Below are 14,743 nucleotides of genomic sequence, written 5' to 3' on the forward strand. Positions count from 1 at the left end.
CTGCAAAACAGAATGAAGAAAAAAAACCCCATGAACTAGGACTAAAAACCCTTCAAATACAAAGCCCAATTTTCTCCTAAAGTGCCAGAAGAAAGATGTGGGCTTATCAGTGCTGATACTACTGATAAGTTAAAAAAAAAAAAAAAAAATTAGGAGTCTGTTTAAAGAAAAGAATTGAAAGAGATTAAGAACCTAGAACACATAAGGAGTTGGAATTCATAAAGCTCCCAAAGAAATACCAACACAGGGTCTGGGCAGAACTAGCTCAGTGCTTCTCTATTTTAGCCTCCTGCATCATTATCATGTCGTGGGGCGGGGTGGGGGGTGGGGAGAGAACGACTTGATCAATCTGCAGTTTTAAACCAGCAACCCAGCTGATTCTAACATACCCGGAGTGAGACACTGAGTTGAGGCCGTTAGTCATTTCTGTCAGCATGGCAATCCACTTCTAAGTAAAACAAGGTAAAGGGCTTAAAACTCACTCTCCCTTCCCGCTATTACCCCACACTGCCCAGCAGAGTGCTGGGCATAGCAGATCTTCAGTGGAGGTTTTTGTTCCTACCTATACATCCGGTAAATATTTATTAGTGCCCACAAGCAAGGCAGAGAAGGGGATACAAAGATAAATTAGGTGTTGCCCAGCTCCCCAAATCATTTGAATCAGAAACATGCAGGCATATAACACACAGCACCATGAGAGAAGTACATTAAAAATCGCCCACCCTGTGGTTCCCAGTTGAATGTTCTGTAGTCTTTTCATCTGCCTCCCAAACCTGGTAACCCCTTCCTATTAACAGATGTACCCCTAAACTTCCCATTTACTCAAGCAAAATGAGCAAAGAAACAAAACCAAAAAACAAAAACCACCAGGCATCATCCTTAATGTTCCCCTTTCTCTTAACCTGCCTACATCCAAACATTACCACACCCTGACAGTGATATGTCTTTTTTTTTTTTTTTGGCTGCGCTACGCAGCATATGGGATCCTAGTTCCCCGACCAGGGATCGAACCCACGCCTCTTGCATTGGAAGCATGGAATCTTAACCCCTGGACCACCAGGGAAGTCCCTCCAATCTAATTATAATTCCTCTACAACCCTGGTAGTCTGGGTAGCCATCACATCTCATATGAATGAAAGCAGTCTTTCGAGTGGTCTCTGCCCTTCCAACTTGGTGCCCTCACTCGCTCTCATCAGTCTATGTCTTTGTCAACGATGTCTCAATGTACCTCAAACAAAATCCAAACCGCGGCCTATGAGAGTAAATAATGTAGCCTCTGCCCACCCTTCCAACTTCATGCACCCCACTTTCCCTATGGCACAAGCCACACTGATGTTTTTAGTTGCTTGAAAATGCCAAGTCCTTTCCTCCCTCCCAGGCTTGTGCTTGCTTGTTTCCTTTGCCTAAAAAGTACCAACCCCCAACTCTGCACCAGGTTGGATCCTTGTCATTGTTCAGGCCTCAAGCGTCACGTCCTTAGAGAGGTCTTCCCCAACAAAAGCAGGGCCCTGCCTGCCAGTTACCCTTGATCACTTCACCTAGTTTCTCTCCTTGGTAGTGCACATCATCACACTACCTTATATGTTCTACCTCATGGTTGTAGTCCCAGGGCCTGGCACAATACCTTGGTACATAACTGCACTAGGACTTTCACAATTCAGGTAGCATGTGAAAACAGACAGGATTCATACAAGCAATACTACCTGAAATGTAAATGCTAGCAGTAGCTTCACTGGAAGGTGCCACCAGCCGTTATCAACTGAATTGTGTCCCCACAAATTCATATGTTGAAATCCTAGCTTCCACCCCCCCAGAATGTGACGTTATTTGGAAATAATATTGTTGCAGATGTAATTAGTTAAGGTGAGCTCATACTGTCTGTTGTAGGGTGGACCCATAATCCCACATGGCTGGCATTCTTTAAAAGGGGGAAATTTGGACACAGACACTTATTTAGGGAGAATGCCATGTAAAAATGAAGGCAGAAATATGCAAGCCAAGCAATGCCAATGATTGCCAGCAAACTACCAGAGGCTAGGAAAGGCAAGGAATAGTTTTTCCCTCACAGCCCTCAGAAGGTTCAAAGCAACTCTGCCAACACTTCGACCTTGGACTTCCAGCCTCTAGAACTGTAGGACAATAAATTTCTGTTGTTTAAGCCATGCAGTCTGTGGGACTTTGTTACGGCATCCTTACTCAACAATTCTCAAATCCAAGAGATTTTCACAAAGGGAGAGAAACAACCAGAAGCCTCTGGGGTAGGCCTGGTCCTGGCTGAGGGGGGAGAAGTGTGGAGAAATTCCAGTTACTGGTTCTCACCTGATGAGCCCGGAGCAAGGCAGTCCTCCGATACATGTAGTCCTCTGACTTGATCACATACACCATCTTATAGGAATTCAGCTTGAATCTACACTCCAGCTTATCCAGGCTATCCGCATTCTCCATGGTCTTCTTGCTGTTCCCTTCCTTCCCTTCCTTTTCCTGCTGTTCTCGACCACGCTGACACTTCCGGATCCGCCGCAGATTCCTACAAAGCAGCAAAGCCCTGCAGGATGAGAGCTCCTCCAGGTGCAGGTTCCCATGGCTGCCCCAAAAGTTTTCCTTATTGTTTGCCTTCACAGCACTTATCACAATTTTAATTACATACATTTTTTAAATATCCAATGGTTTTATTGTTTAAAAAATTTTTTTTTCAACTGCAGAGATACAGAGAATAAAACGTAGAAATTGCCTACTACCCCCTACCCCCCCAATTCTCGAAATCCCACTTGCCTTGGCAGAGGTAGCCACTGTTAGCAGTTTTCATTTAAAATCTTCTAGGTCTCTCAATTTTTCACTTAATGTCATGAAGATTTTTTCATTTCACTACACATAGATTTGTGTCATTCTCTTTAACTGCTACAGAGGAATGTGTCTTAATTGAACAGTTCCTTAACAGGAATTAATCAGGTTCTTCATCTGAACCACAGAGCACAGAAAATTACTTAAATGTCTATTTTTTTCAATTCTTCCACAGATGGTACATAACTAGTGCTATTCTACACATCTAGGAAAGAAGATAATTCACATCAGTGGATGCCTTGGCAGGCTTAATTCCCTCCAACACAAGCGGAGAAAGGTTGTCAGCTAGACAATTCTACTGTTTCCTACACTTTGCTATTAAAAACCTTGCTTCAGTGAATATCTTTGTGTATATACATTTCTGTAGGACAGCAGTTCTTTGGTCCAAGGACTATTGGGAGCCCCCACGATGCTTTTTAGGAACTTGTAAGATCAAAACTACTGTCATAATAATACTAAAACATTGTCTTTCTTTCTTTCTTAAAAAAAAAAACAAAACAGTATTAACATTAGCATTGGCAGTGCAAAAATAATAGTGACTATTAAAAAAAAAAACAAATTGGTGATGGCACCAATGTGTCCTTAGGTATCTCTGTACTCTTCTTGGGCCACACACTGGCAATTCAAAAAGGAAAGCTGGTCTGACTTAAGAATGTCGTTGATGAAACAGTAACATTTCTTATTATTGATAAATCCCAGCCCCTTAGTTCACATCTTTTTAACATACTGGGTGATGAAATGGGAACTAAACATAAAGTACCTTTGTGTGCCAAAGTACAATGGGATTCATGAAGGAAAGCACTTGAGCACTGCTTGAGCTGCAAATGGTTCACCATTTTTACCTGAAAGAATAGCTGACTAGCCAATCTGGGGTATTTGGCAAATATTTTCTCAAAAATGAACAATGGAGACTGGTACTTCAAGGAAAACAACTGAGCACATTTGTTGCCAATGATAAAATTTAAGCTTCCAAGTAAAACTTTGAATTTTGGTAAACTGGTATTGGCCGGCATGAGGTGTCACAACTTCCCACTACTTAAAGATGTGACTGAAGAGGTCAACGGCAATATTAATAAATGTGGTGTTTCTTGGGGGGCTGGGTGGGGGGTGGGAATACTGTAAAATGAAGACATGTCAACATTTGGTAGGTCTGCATAACTTAGTGAACTAACATTTTCCAAATAACCAACTGCATGAAGTTATAAAACCACGCATGAAAAAATTCAAAGTACAAGATAAACCAATGGATTTTGACATAACCACATGAAAAGTTCACCGACACTGCAACTAACCTTTAAGAAACTACTACCTGGGGGCTTCCCTGGTGGCGCAGTGGTAGAGAGTCCGCCTGCCGATGCAGGGGACACATGTTCGTGAGCTGCAAATGGTTCACCATTTTTACCTGAAAGAATAGCTGACTAGCCAATCTGGGGTATTTGGCAAATATTTTCTCAAAAATGAACAATGGAGACTGGTACTTCAAGGAAAACAACTGAGCACATTTGTTGCCAATGATAAAATTTAAGCTTCCAAGTAAAACTTTGAATTTTGGTAAACTGGTATTGGCCGGCATGAGGTGTCACAACTTCCCACTACTTAAAGATGTGACTGAAGAGGTCAACGGCAATATTAATAAATGTGGTGTTTCTTGGGGGGCTGGGTGGGGGGTGGGAATACTGTAAAATGAAGACATGTCAACATTTGGTAGGTCTGCATAACTTAGTGAACTAACATTTTCCAAATAACCAACTGCATGAAGTTATAAAACCACGCATGAAAAAATTCAAAGTACAAGATAAACCAATGGATTTTGACATAACCACATGAAAAGTTCACCGACACTGCAACTAACCTTTAAGAAACTACTACCTGGGGGCTTCCCTGGTGGCGCAGTGGTAGAGAGTCCGCCTGCCGATGCAGGGGACACATGTTCGTGCCCCGGTCCGGGAAGATCCCACATGCCGCGGAGCGGCTGGGCCCATGAGCCATGGCCGCTGAGCCTGCGCGTCCGGAGCCTGTGCTCCGCAACGGGAGAGGCCACAACAGTGAGAGGCCCTTGTACCGCAAAAAAAAAAGAAACTACTACTTGGACAGTTCTGCTGTCATATCAAAGAATATCCATAATTATCTGAAAGGACATGGAAATACTACTTTTTTCAGCTACATTTTTCAGCAAGGCCAGATTTTCTTCACATATTTCGACGAAACAAAATAGTGCAACAGAATGAATATAGAAGCAAATATGAGAATCCAGCTGTTCTTCTATTAAGCCAGACATGAAACAGATTTACAAAAATGTAAAGCAATGCCACTCTCCACTAATTTGTTGTTTTGAAGTAGCTTTTCATTAAAATATTACTTAACACAGGATGCATTTAGCATTGTTTTTAATGAATTCATAAACATAGTAAACGTTTTTCAGTTTTAATTTCTAATGTGGTAAATATTACTAGATATAATCCACAGAAACAAAAGTTTTTTGGTGTGTTCAATCTCTAAGACTGTAAGGGGTCTTAAGGACAAAAAGACTGAGAAAGAACCTCAGCTGTAATAGCTGTAAGGCAAATTATTAAAAATGAAAGTTCCAGGGTAAAGGTCCTATACATTTTAACTGCCCTGATCCTGGAATGACTGTATCAGTATTTCCCCCCACAGTATATCAAAGTGCCTCCCCTCTTCCCCACACCCTCCATAACACAGATACAAATCTTTTTAAGAACTTTGCCAATCTGGTGAGAAATATACAATGTTATGTTTATTTGTACTGTTTCATAAGCATGGAGGGACTTCCCTGGTGGCGCAGTGGTTAAGAATCCACCTGCCAATGCAGGGGACACAGGTTTGAGCCCTGGTCCGGGAAGATCCCACATGCTGCGGAGCAGCTAAGCCCGTGCGCCACAACTACTGAGCCTGCGTGCCACAACTACTGAAGCCCACGTGCCTAGAGCCCGTGCTCCACAACAAGAGAAGCCACTGCCACGAGAAGCCCACGCACCACAACGAAGAGCAGCCCCCGCTCGCCGCAACTAGAGGAAGCCCGTGCGCAGCAACAAAGACCCAACGCAGCCAAAAATAAATAAATAAAATAAATTTTTTTTAAAAAAGCATGGAGACTAAATCTGTTTTGTTGAGAAAGGGGCCTGGCACAGAGTAGCTGCTTGAAGTCTGTTAAATGACTCAGTGAATGGAAGAAGCTGGCAGGGCCCTTCTGTTCTCACCCCTTTCCATGTTCCAATTAAGACTAAGTCTAATAATACTGGGATAATACCTTTCTGGGAATGTAAGACATGAGATTTCAATTCGCAAAATTTGGGGAAGGAAGAAAGCCAATCTACTACAGCAAAACCTATTTTCTACTTCTGAAACTCTGTTTTCATCCTCAGACAGAGGTCCAGCATACAATTTGCCCATATATGGGGAGGAAATTTTTTAAATTCCGCGAAGAGAGTTAACATAGCAGGCCTAAGACTGCTATCCTTTGAAAACCCTGCTTACAAGGTTGTCCCTTGGCTGGGTTCTGGGATCTTGGATTTTGGGAGAGTTTCCCCCATTCCCTGAATGGTAAGAGTGCCTCACTGTACCTAAACTGTTTGTACAAAATAAATGGTTTATGCTGAAAACCTGCTTTCCTTCTGGAAGTCTGGAATTTTGGTAAAAGCTGGGCAGAGGGTGCCTGCAGGACTAGCACCCAATAAAACCCCCAGTACCAAGTCTCCAATGAGCTTCTCTGGTAGGCAGCATCTCAAACATATTGTCATAATTTGCTGTTGGAGGAATGAAGTGTCCTTGTGCCTCCAGTGAAAGTCACAGACCCTTAGAAGCTTGCACCTGGTGTCCTCTGATTTTGTCACAGGCACCTTCTCCCTTTGCTGATGTAGCTTTGTATCCTTTCGCTACAGTAAACCATCACTGTGGGTATGCCTACATGCTGAGTCTTTGAGTCCTCCAAGTGAATCATCAAACCTTGGAGACTCTGACACACATTCCTAAAGGGAAGTTACTACTGACTCCTAAATCTCTTGCCTCCCTGATGCTTTGGCACATGCACCAGGTAAGCTCATGGTGTAAAAACCATACAAACACTGAATTAGCATCCTCAGTAGACAGAACAACAGAATAAGTGAAAACCAAGAAACTGAAAGTCATCTAACTCCTCGTTCCTGGACTGTGCATTAGTGTTATGCTGCCGATACATGACTTGGTTCACTCACCGTGGGAGAAACACTGGTTTCCGTGCCAGGTGCTCACGAAGCTCAGGAGAGGTAGTATCAGAATTCATGTATCGCTCCACATAGTCTGACCAGCGCTAGGATTGTAAACACAAGATGGAGGTGGGGGAGAGAGAGCACAAAAACTGAACTCCAACCTCATCAGGTTGTCTAGCAAATTCTATGACTAAAATGTCTGAAATACTTAAATTCAAGATAAAAAAAATCTCTTTCCATAATGACATGCTTGTTACTTGGTATTAAAACACAGCTTAGGGGGCTTCCCTGGTGGCGCAGTGGTTGCGCGTCCGCCTGCAGATGCAGGGGAACCGGGTTCGCGCCCCGGTCTGGGAGGATCCCACATGCCGCGGAGCGGCTGGGCCCGTGAGCCATGGCCGCTGGGCCTGCGCGTCCGGAGCCTGTGCTCCGCGACGGGAGAGGCCACAACAGAGGGAGGCCCGCATACCACACACAAAAAAAAAAAAACAAAAACACAGCTTAAAAAAATCTGTGAGAATGCAAAACCTAAAGTTTCTCTGAGATTCTTAACAGTTACCAGAAGTCATAAATGGTTAGGAGCTGGCTCACTGACAAGTTTTATTTCCCTACAGAGGGTTTTGTTAAAGAACAAAATGTATAGTGGCAAATATTTGAAAATCAGTATCTTTCACATCAAAATCTAAATTTCTGGCATCTCTTTTAAAAAAAAAATTAAGATTTGGCAACCATGAGCTAATATTCCCATAAAACAACAGTCTCCTCCCCTCCATATGCCCTCAGCATCATACATACATGTGGCTTGCATTTCTCATTAATATTACCTGCTAGACCCAGCTATGATAACCAACTCACTCTGTCTACCCGGTGGGGTTGAGAACTCCTGGCTCCATCTATCCCAATAAAAAGTAAACATGACACAAAGGGTCAAGATGATACTGGGCAGATGGCACCTCATTTGTTGTTTCTTGTGCTTCAGGAGAAAAAGAAGAAAGCTGCCAACCATGAGATTTCCTCAGAGGAGAGGGCTTTCCTGAAAGCTAGATGAGACTGCCATCAATCCTAAATATCTTACCACCAGGCAGTCCTTCTCTTCAGCTGAAGATATAGCTGAAATGACCTGTACTTAAGCATCAGGTCCTGACCCTTAAACAGGCTAATGCTGGCTGGGCTTCTAGAAGACACTCACTGGGCAGACTCTCAGAACATGACATACTCTCCCCAGTTTCTGCAGTATACTCATCCATACCTCTGCTTCTACAGGGTCATCTGAGTTCTCCTCTTCCGTGTCCAAAAGCTCGATGGTCAGCTGAACCTGGCCCTGGCTCTGAATGAACATAAGCTGCAAATAAGAAACATGAATGTAAACAAAAGACCATCTCCAAAGCTGTAACTAGATTCTCAAGGGTTGAGAGGTGGGGAGGCAATAAAGTTATAAAAAAAAATTTTGCTCCAACTGAAGAGATGAGGAAGATAACTTAAAAGCTTAGCAGGTGATAAAAAGGCAAAGGTCCAATCTTGCTACCAGCAAAATGAAATGTTAGAGCAAGAAGCACCATTTCATGTTTCTTACTTCTTGAATTAGCCAAAACAGTAATCAGTATCGGAAAGAGTGCTCAAAAGTCAGAACCATAAAATGTCAATGCCATTTCACTTGATAATCTCATTTATGGGACGTGATACAAAGATGTAAACAAGGGCTTCCCTGGTGGCGCAGTGGTTGAGAGTCCATCTGCTGATGCAGGGGACACGGGTTCGTGCCCCGGTCCGGGAGGATCCCACATGCCGCGGAGGGCTAGGCCCATGAGCCATGGCCACTGAGCCTGCGCGTCCGGAGCCTGTGCTCCGCAACGGGAGAGGCCACAGCAGTGAGAGGTCTGGGGGGACCGTGTACCGCAAAAAAAAAAAAAAAAAAAAAAAAAAAAAAAAAAAAAAAAAAAGAAGTGATCTGCTACAATGGTACCAATCATATTTGAAATTGAGTTCTGCTAATACTATTCGTGTGATTTTTTAAAAAAATTCATATTTAAAAGCAGTACACTGATAGAGGCAAAACCAAGTCACATTTTGCACAAAAGAAGTATCAAATGGTGATGGCACACAGATCTCTCCTTTTGGAATCCCAGGGTTCTCAATGCCCTTATCCTAAGGGTTCACTGCAGACCAGATCACTATAGGAATCACATGGTGAAGATCAGCGATTAGAAGAAAGCTTGAGAATCATTTATTTCAACATTCTTCATTTTACATAGGGAAAAACCTAAATTCAGAAAGTTCTGATTTCTCAGGGCCACACAGCTAGTCAGTAAGCAAACTGGACCAGAAACCAGTTCTGGTTCACAGTTCTTCTGGAGAATCTTTAAAAATTCCTATTTGCTAGTAAAATTTTAAAAGTAACAAGAACATAACATACACACATACAAACATAGTTACTTCCAAAATAGATTTGAAAAAAACTGCTCCTAGGAGTTTGCTAAACCCCCCTGGATTTAGGATGAATGACCTACAGTGTCGAGATCTGTCCCACTGCTGTAAAGAAACCACTCTTCAAAGTAATATTGAGAAGACAGTCTCCTCTACATGCCTAAAACTGAACTCAATTTCATCCCAACAGGCTCCTTGCCTGACACCTGCCTTGTTAGGTCCTTTACCATGTGTTCACCCCAACTCTCTGACCTCTGCAACCACTCTCCAAGTCTTGACTAACTTTATTATTAGGCTGCCCACATCCATCACCCAAATTTGGTAACTGCCTCCAGTTGTAAACATGACTCTGATTCCTCCCCTCCTCCTTACTCAGTGTTATTAATCGTCCTGAAAGCTCAAATCCAGTGAAATATTTAGTCCTTAAAAATGCTTCACTGCTCACCAACCACAACAAAATTCATACCATTTCCTTAGTTATGGCTGTGAAGATCCTCTACCATTTGGACACCCCCACCTCCTCTGCCAATCTCCTAGGCTTCATTCAACTAACACATAGTCACTGAATGTTTGCCATTTATTAGGCAGAGGCACACGCAGAAGAGAATATGGTTTCTTGCTTGGAGGAGCTCAATTTAGAGAAGGAAAAGGGATACAAATAGCTATATTTACATTACAACAAAATAACCATGAAGGTACTACTCTAGAAACATGCGCAATATGTTATTCCCCCTCAGTGAGATGAGAAAGATTTCACTTCACTGAAGTGACACTCAGCTGAGCACTGAAGGACACGACATAGGGGAAGACCAATCAATTTCAGAGAAATCATGACAAAGAAAATCATATTTGAAAAAGTACATAAAAAGAACAACCCCTCTCCCCCGCAAAAGGTGAAGGATACGAGTAGGCAATACACAGAAGAGAAAAATAGGAAACAGTAGCAAAGAGGGAAATGTGAATTAAAATATTTTTCTAATCATCTAATTGGCAAAAATAAGTTTGATAATACTAAGTGTTGACTAAGAATGGGGAAATAAATGCTCTTATCAAAGTGCACACTGGTATAGCCAGTCACTTTGGAGAGTGAAATGGGAATATCCATTAAAGTTTACATTTTAAAATATGCATACCATTTAACCCACTAATTTCATTTCTCTGCCTCTACCCTAAACAAACACTACCACATGCACACAAGGATACAAATACAAAAAAATGCGGTTCAATGAAGCACTATTTGAGATAGTAAAAAATGGAAATAGTTTAAAACGTTTACCCATGAGGCAATGATTTTTTTAAAAACCATGGTACAGGGAAATTTCCCGGCAGTCCAGTGGTTAAGGACTTGGCGCTTTCACTGCTGGGGGCCCGGGTTCCATCCCTGGTGGGGGAACTAATATCCCACAGGCCATGTGGCATAGCCCAAAAAAAGCCCCAAAAACAAACAAACAAAAAAACCCACAAAAAACTATGGTACATTCATACTATTACGTATGACACAGCAGTTGAAAAAATGAGCTGGATCTATATAAACCAAAATAGAGCAAATTCTAAGACATTAAGTAAAAAAAAAAAAAAAAACGCAAGATGTAAAATATGCTATCTAATCCAATCTAAATCTAATCATTTATTTCTACATAAACATATGTGTCAATATACGCAAATACACAGAAAAGGGTCTGAATGGATATACAGAGAGCTAAACATGCCTGATTTTTAAAAAGCACTGTAGAATATGCATAGAAAAAAAATGAAGGGAGAGGAGGCGGGAGGTGGGACTGGGCAGGGGATTTGAAGGGCTGCTTATTCTTAGCTTAATGCTAATACTATGGACTTTCATTCTCTATGTAAACATTTTAAAGAAAAAGGTCACTGTGATGACACAATTTTCCTGGTTACCAAGCCTTCTGTTCCTGCTATTCCCTCTGCTATTCTGACAACTATTCTTATCTACAGGGTGAGTCTACCCATTCCTTCATAGGCCCTCACCACACAATTTAATACACTGTTAACTCATTGTAGGTGGGGGTGATAATTCTGTCCACCATGAAAGTAAACACCCACTAAACTCATAATAAACATTTATAGATTTAAAACTCTGAAAGGCTTAGGAAATCTCTTCTGTAGTGGGAAAGTCCTCGGATAGTAGAACATTAGATCTGTGACTGAACTAGAAAACTCATTTCCAGGTCTTTGATTCTAAATTAAGGCAACAATACAGGTGATAGATCAGAAACTAAAGAAATAGCTGAAAGTAGAAGCAGACAACTAAGTGAACAATTTGAGGGTCAGATTATTAAAGTACATGGAACATGCCCACCAAGGTCAAACTTTTATTTAGCTTAGCTCTCTCTGCTAGGCCAACTACAAACCTTATTCTGGGCCACCTAAACCTGTCCTTACACTAATACATACAGGCTTTGTTCAACTATACACATTTATTACATAGATGCAATCATAACACACATAATTTTGTGTCCTTTATTTGTTTCAGTATTTTTATAATTTATAATTAACTTTTAAGAGCTGCAAAATATGCCATCCAGCATTCACATAATAGGCTGCCATTAACCATTCCCGTAAAGGGTTGGACACCTAGACTGTTTCCAGCTATTTGCTTTTCTAGTTAGCTATTATAACGGTGGAAAACCAGAAACAACCTAAATGTCCAACTAGACAGGCATAATTTTCTATAAAATTAAATATCAAATAGTCATAAAAAGATGCTGAAGACCCAGAGGTGTTGCTAATTGAGCAAAATAAGTTCCAGAACATTTTGCCCAGTATAATCTTTTTCAAAATATATACAAGCATACAAAAGTTTAGAAATGCCATCAATGATTATTTCTGGGAAGAACTGTAGGTGACTAGTTTTTCTTTTCTCTGCATTTCCTATCTTTTCTACAACGACCATGGATTACACTTTTAAACAATAATATTTACGAAGCATTTGATACCCAAAAATATGTTCAGAGAAGAAGCAGAATACAAAATTATAAAAATCATATGTAAGAGCTAATTTTTTTAAAAGGCAAGAAACAGACTACCCACAAGAGACTTTACTTTTCCATGTTTTTTTTGCATTTCTTCCAGTGAGTTCACAGGCTCTCCAAGGCAGTCTAGGAGTGGAATCACTGGGTCAAAGTACCCTGGTATGGCTTTGACTTCTGGTGGAGAGAGCCCCAACAGCTCACACTGTCATCAGCATGGTCCCTGACTACCTGAGTACCTCTCACCTTAAAGCAATTCTCATCTGACATGAGCTGCTCAGCCTTCCGCTGATATGTTGACTCCAGGAGGCTCCTTGAGGTCTGCGTGTTCAGCTGGCCTCCAGTGGCTCCATTATTGTTTTCTGCCAGGTACAGGTCAGTCACTTGTACACAGATCTCATCACTCACGATGTGCTGCAGCTGGAATCAAGCAAAGGCAAGTCATCAGGGAACCAAAAATACAGTTCTCCCTGTCATACACTCAGCCTTCCTTTGGTGGTTCCAATTATTCAGCTCAAAAAGGTTTTTCTGGTTGATAATTTTAGAACATTAATCATACAAAACCACTATCTTATTTTCTTGAAGAATAAACCAAGCCAAAATCTTCAACCATATCTCTGGTCCATGAATAAAACGTTCATATGTATTTAAAAGCAAAACCATAAGCAACTCAGGTTAATGTGCTGCTTATTTAAAGTTCTAAGGAACTTCAAAGAAAGTTTTTTACATGAAAGAAAATTTCCATGGCTTCCTAATTTTATGGCACTTCTTTACCATTTACAATTTCCTTTCATACGTATTCTCAGCTGATCCACACAACTACCCTGGGAAGCAGGCTGGAGAAGGGTGCCCTATTACATTGATATATGAGACAAATTTACATGTCAGATAAGAAAACTCATGTGTGCTAAGGTGAGGAGAGTGACTTCGGAGAACCATGAAAGCAAGACATGTCTACATTCACAGCCCTAGTACAAAGTCTGAAACTCAATAGGCATTGAGGAAGTTGTTACTGAATTAATCTGTCATGGGTGATCAGCTGAAGGAGCTGAGTTAGGACTAATAGTCTTTCTAACACACCCCCTATTTTTCCACATCTGATAATAAAAATACAGTATTTAAAATTGTAGGTAAATTAACTCATTTTCAACACAGGTCAATCATGACTGACTACTGGTAACTTCTGAAACTATCTTATTAAACTATCTGATGACTAGAAAGTTGAATCTTTCAGAGATTCTGTTCTCATAGGTCATGACAATATATCTACTGTGAGATAAAAATTCTCTCAAATGAAACTTTACCCATTAAAATGCCAGAGAATGTGAAAAACAGATACAAGAAAGCAAAATGTTAATTGCAGTATCAATTTGTCTATTTTACTTTAAAATTCTCAAAACCACTAAGCCATTCTATTTTTAGGAAGATACACTCTTTTTGAAGTGCTAGTAACTATGACAACTACTTATTTTTAACATTTAAAAAACTCTTAAATGACAAGTATGTGTATTTGTAGATAAATGGACAAGGTGCAAGGTCAGAAGGGTGAGTGACCTGATGGTGGTAGAAAGTCCAGCAACTGGAGATGGTTAAATTACAATTAGTCTATATAACAGCTTTTAATATGACCATTAAAATAATGCTTATGATAACTTGATAATACGGGGGAAGGCTTAAAATACAGTGTTTAAGAGAGAAAAAAAGCAGTGCCTGTCCAAAGCATGGTCTCTATCATGTAAATACTTCTTCTTTATACCTTCCTGTAAAAGAAGACCATGTCACTGACTCCCTATCCACACCCTCTTCTTGGATATCTGGCCCCTTCTAGTCTTTGGAAAGGGCAGCATTATAAATCCAGGGACAACTAGGCAACTCTCAACCCCACGCTAGGCTGGTTAGATTCTCTCTCCTGCTAAATTGAAATGACACAATGAGTGTGTCTGGTAGACTTTTTACAGAGGAGCACCTGGATGGAAAGGCTGGTAATGCCAGGGCCAGAGGCACTGCCATGGCAAGTGAAAGCCTCAGGTGCTGGAGAAGCCTTGAGTACGTGCTGAGTGTTCATCTGAAGAGAGAAGCATGAGGATGGTGGAGATGTCCAGAACAGAGGCATGCAGGAGAGGGGAAAAAAAACCTCCCCAGTCTAACCCCTAGATGGTCTGGCCATATTTTGAATCCCACACCAGATGTCTGTGAGACTGCCTATTGTATCCTTAAGACAAACCCCTCTTAAACTAGTCTAGAAAAGTAAGATAAATATATGGTTTGACCTTGAAATAAATG

At 41.1% G+C, this 14,743-nt stretch overlaps 1 protein-coding gene across 7 annotated transcripts in view; it reads right to left on the reverse strand.

The window, feature by feature from the left end:
• SIN3A (SIN3 transcription regulator family member A) overlaps window positions 1–14,743 on the reverse strand; it is a 65,773-nt gene that overhangs the window by 1,093 nt on the left and 49,937 nt on the right. For 5 of the 7 annotated variants that reach the window (XM_007120717.4, XM_007120716.4, XM_055088119.1 and 2 more), the window contains 4 exons: window positions 12,707–12,880; window positions 8,296–8,388; window positions 7,053–7,147; window positions 2,320–2,527 (listed from right to left, as the gene is read on the reverse strand). In XM_007120717.4, the coding sequence (XP_007120779.1) occupies window positions 2,320–2,527; window positions 7,053–7,147; window positions 8,296–8,388; window positions 12,707–12,880 (570 nt within the window). Of the gene's footprint in view, window positions 1–2,319; window positions 2,528–2,773; window positions 2,959–7,048; window positions 7,148–8,295; window positions 8,389–12,706; window positions 12,881–14,743 lie in introns of those variants that run through there. The other 2 variants (XM_028495065.2, XM_028495066.2) reach the window with 2 other exon arrangements.

This window comes from Physeter macrocephalus, chromosome 11 (genome assembly GCF_002837175.3).
Source record: "Physeter macrocephalus isolate SW-GA chromosome 11, ASM283717v5, whole genome shotgun sequence".
Taxonomy (NCBI): Eukaryota; Metazoa; Chordata; class Mammalia; order Artiodactyla; family Physeteridae; genus Physeter; species Physeter macrocephalus.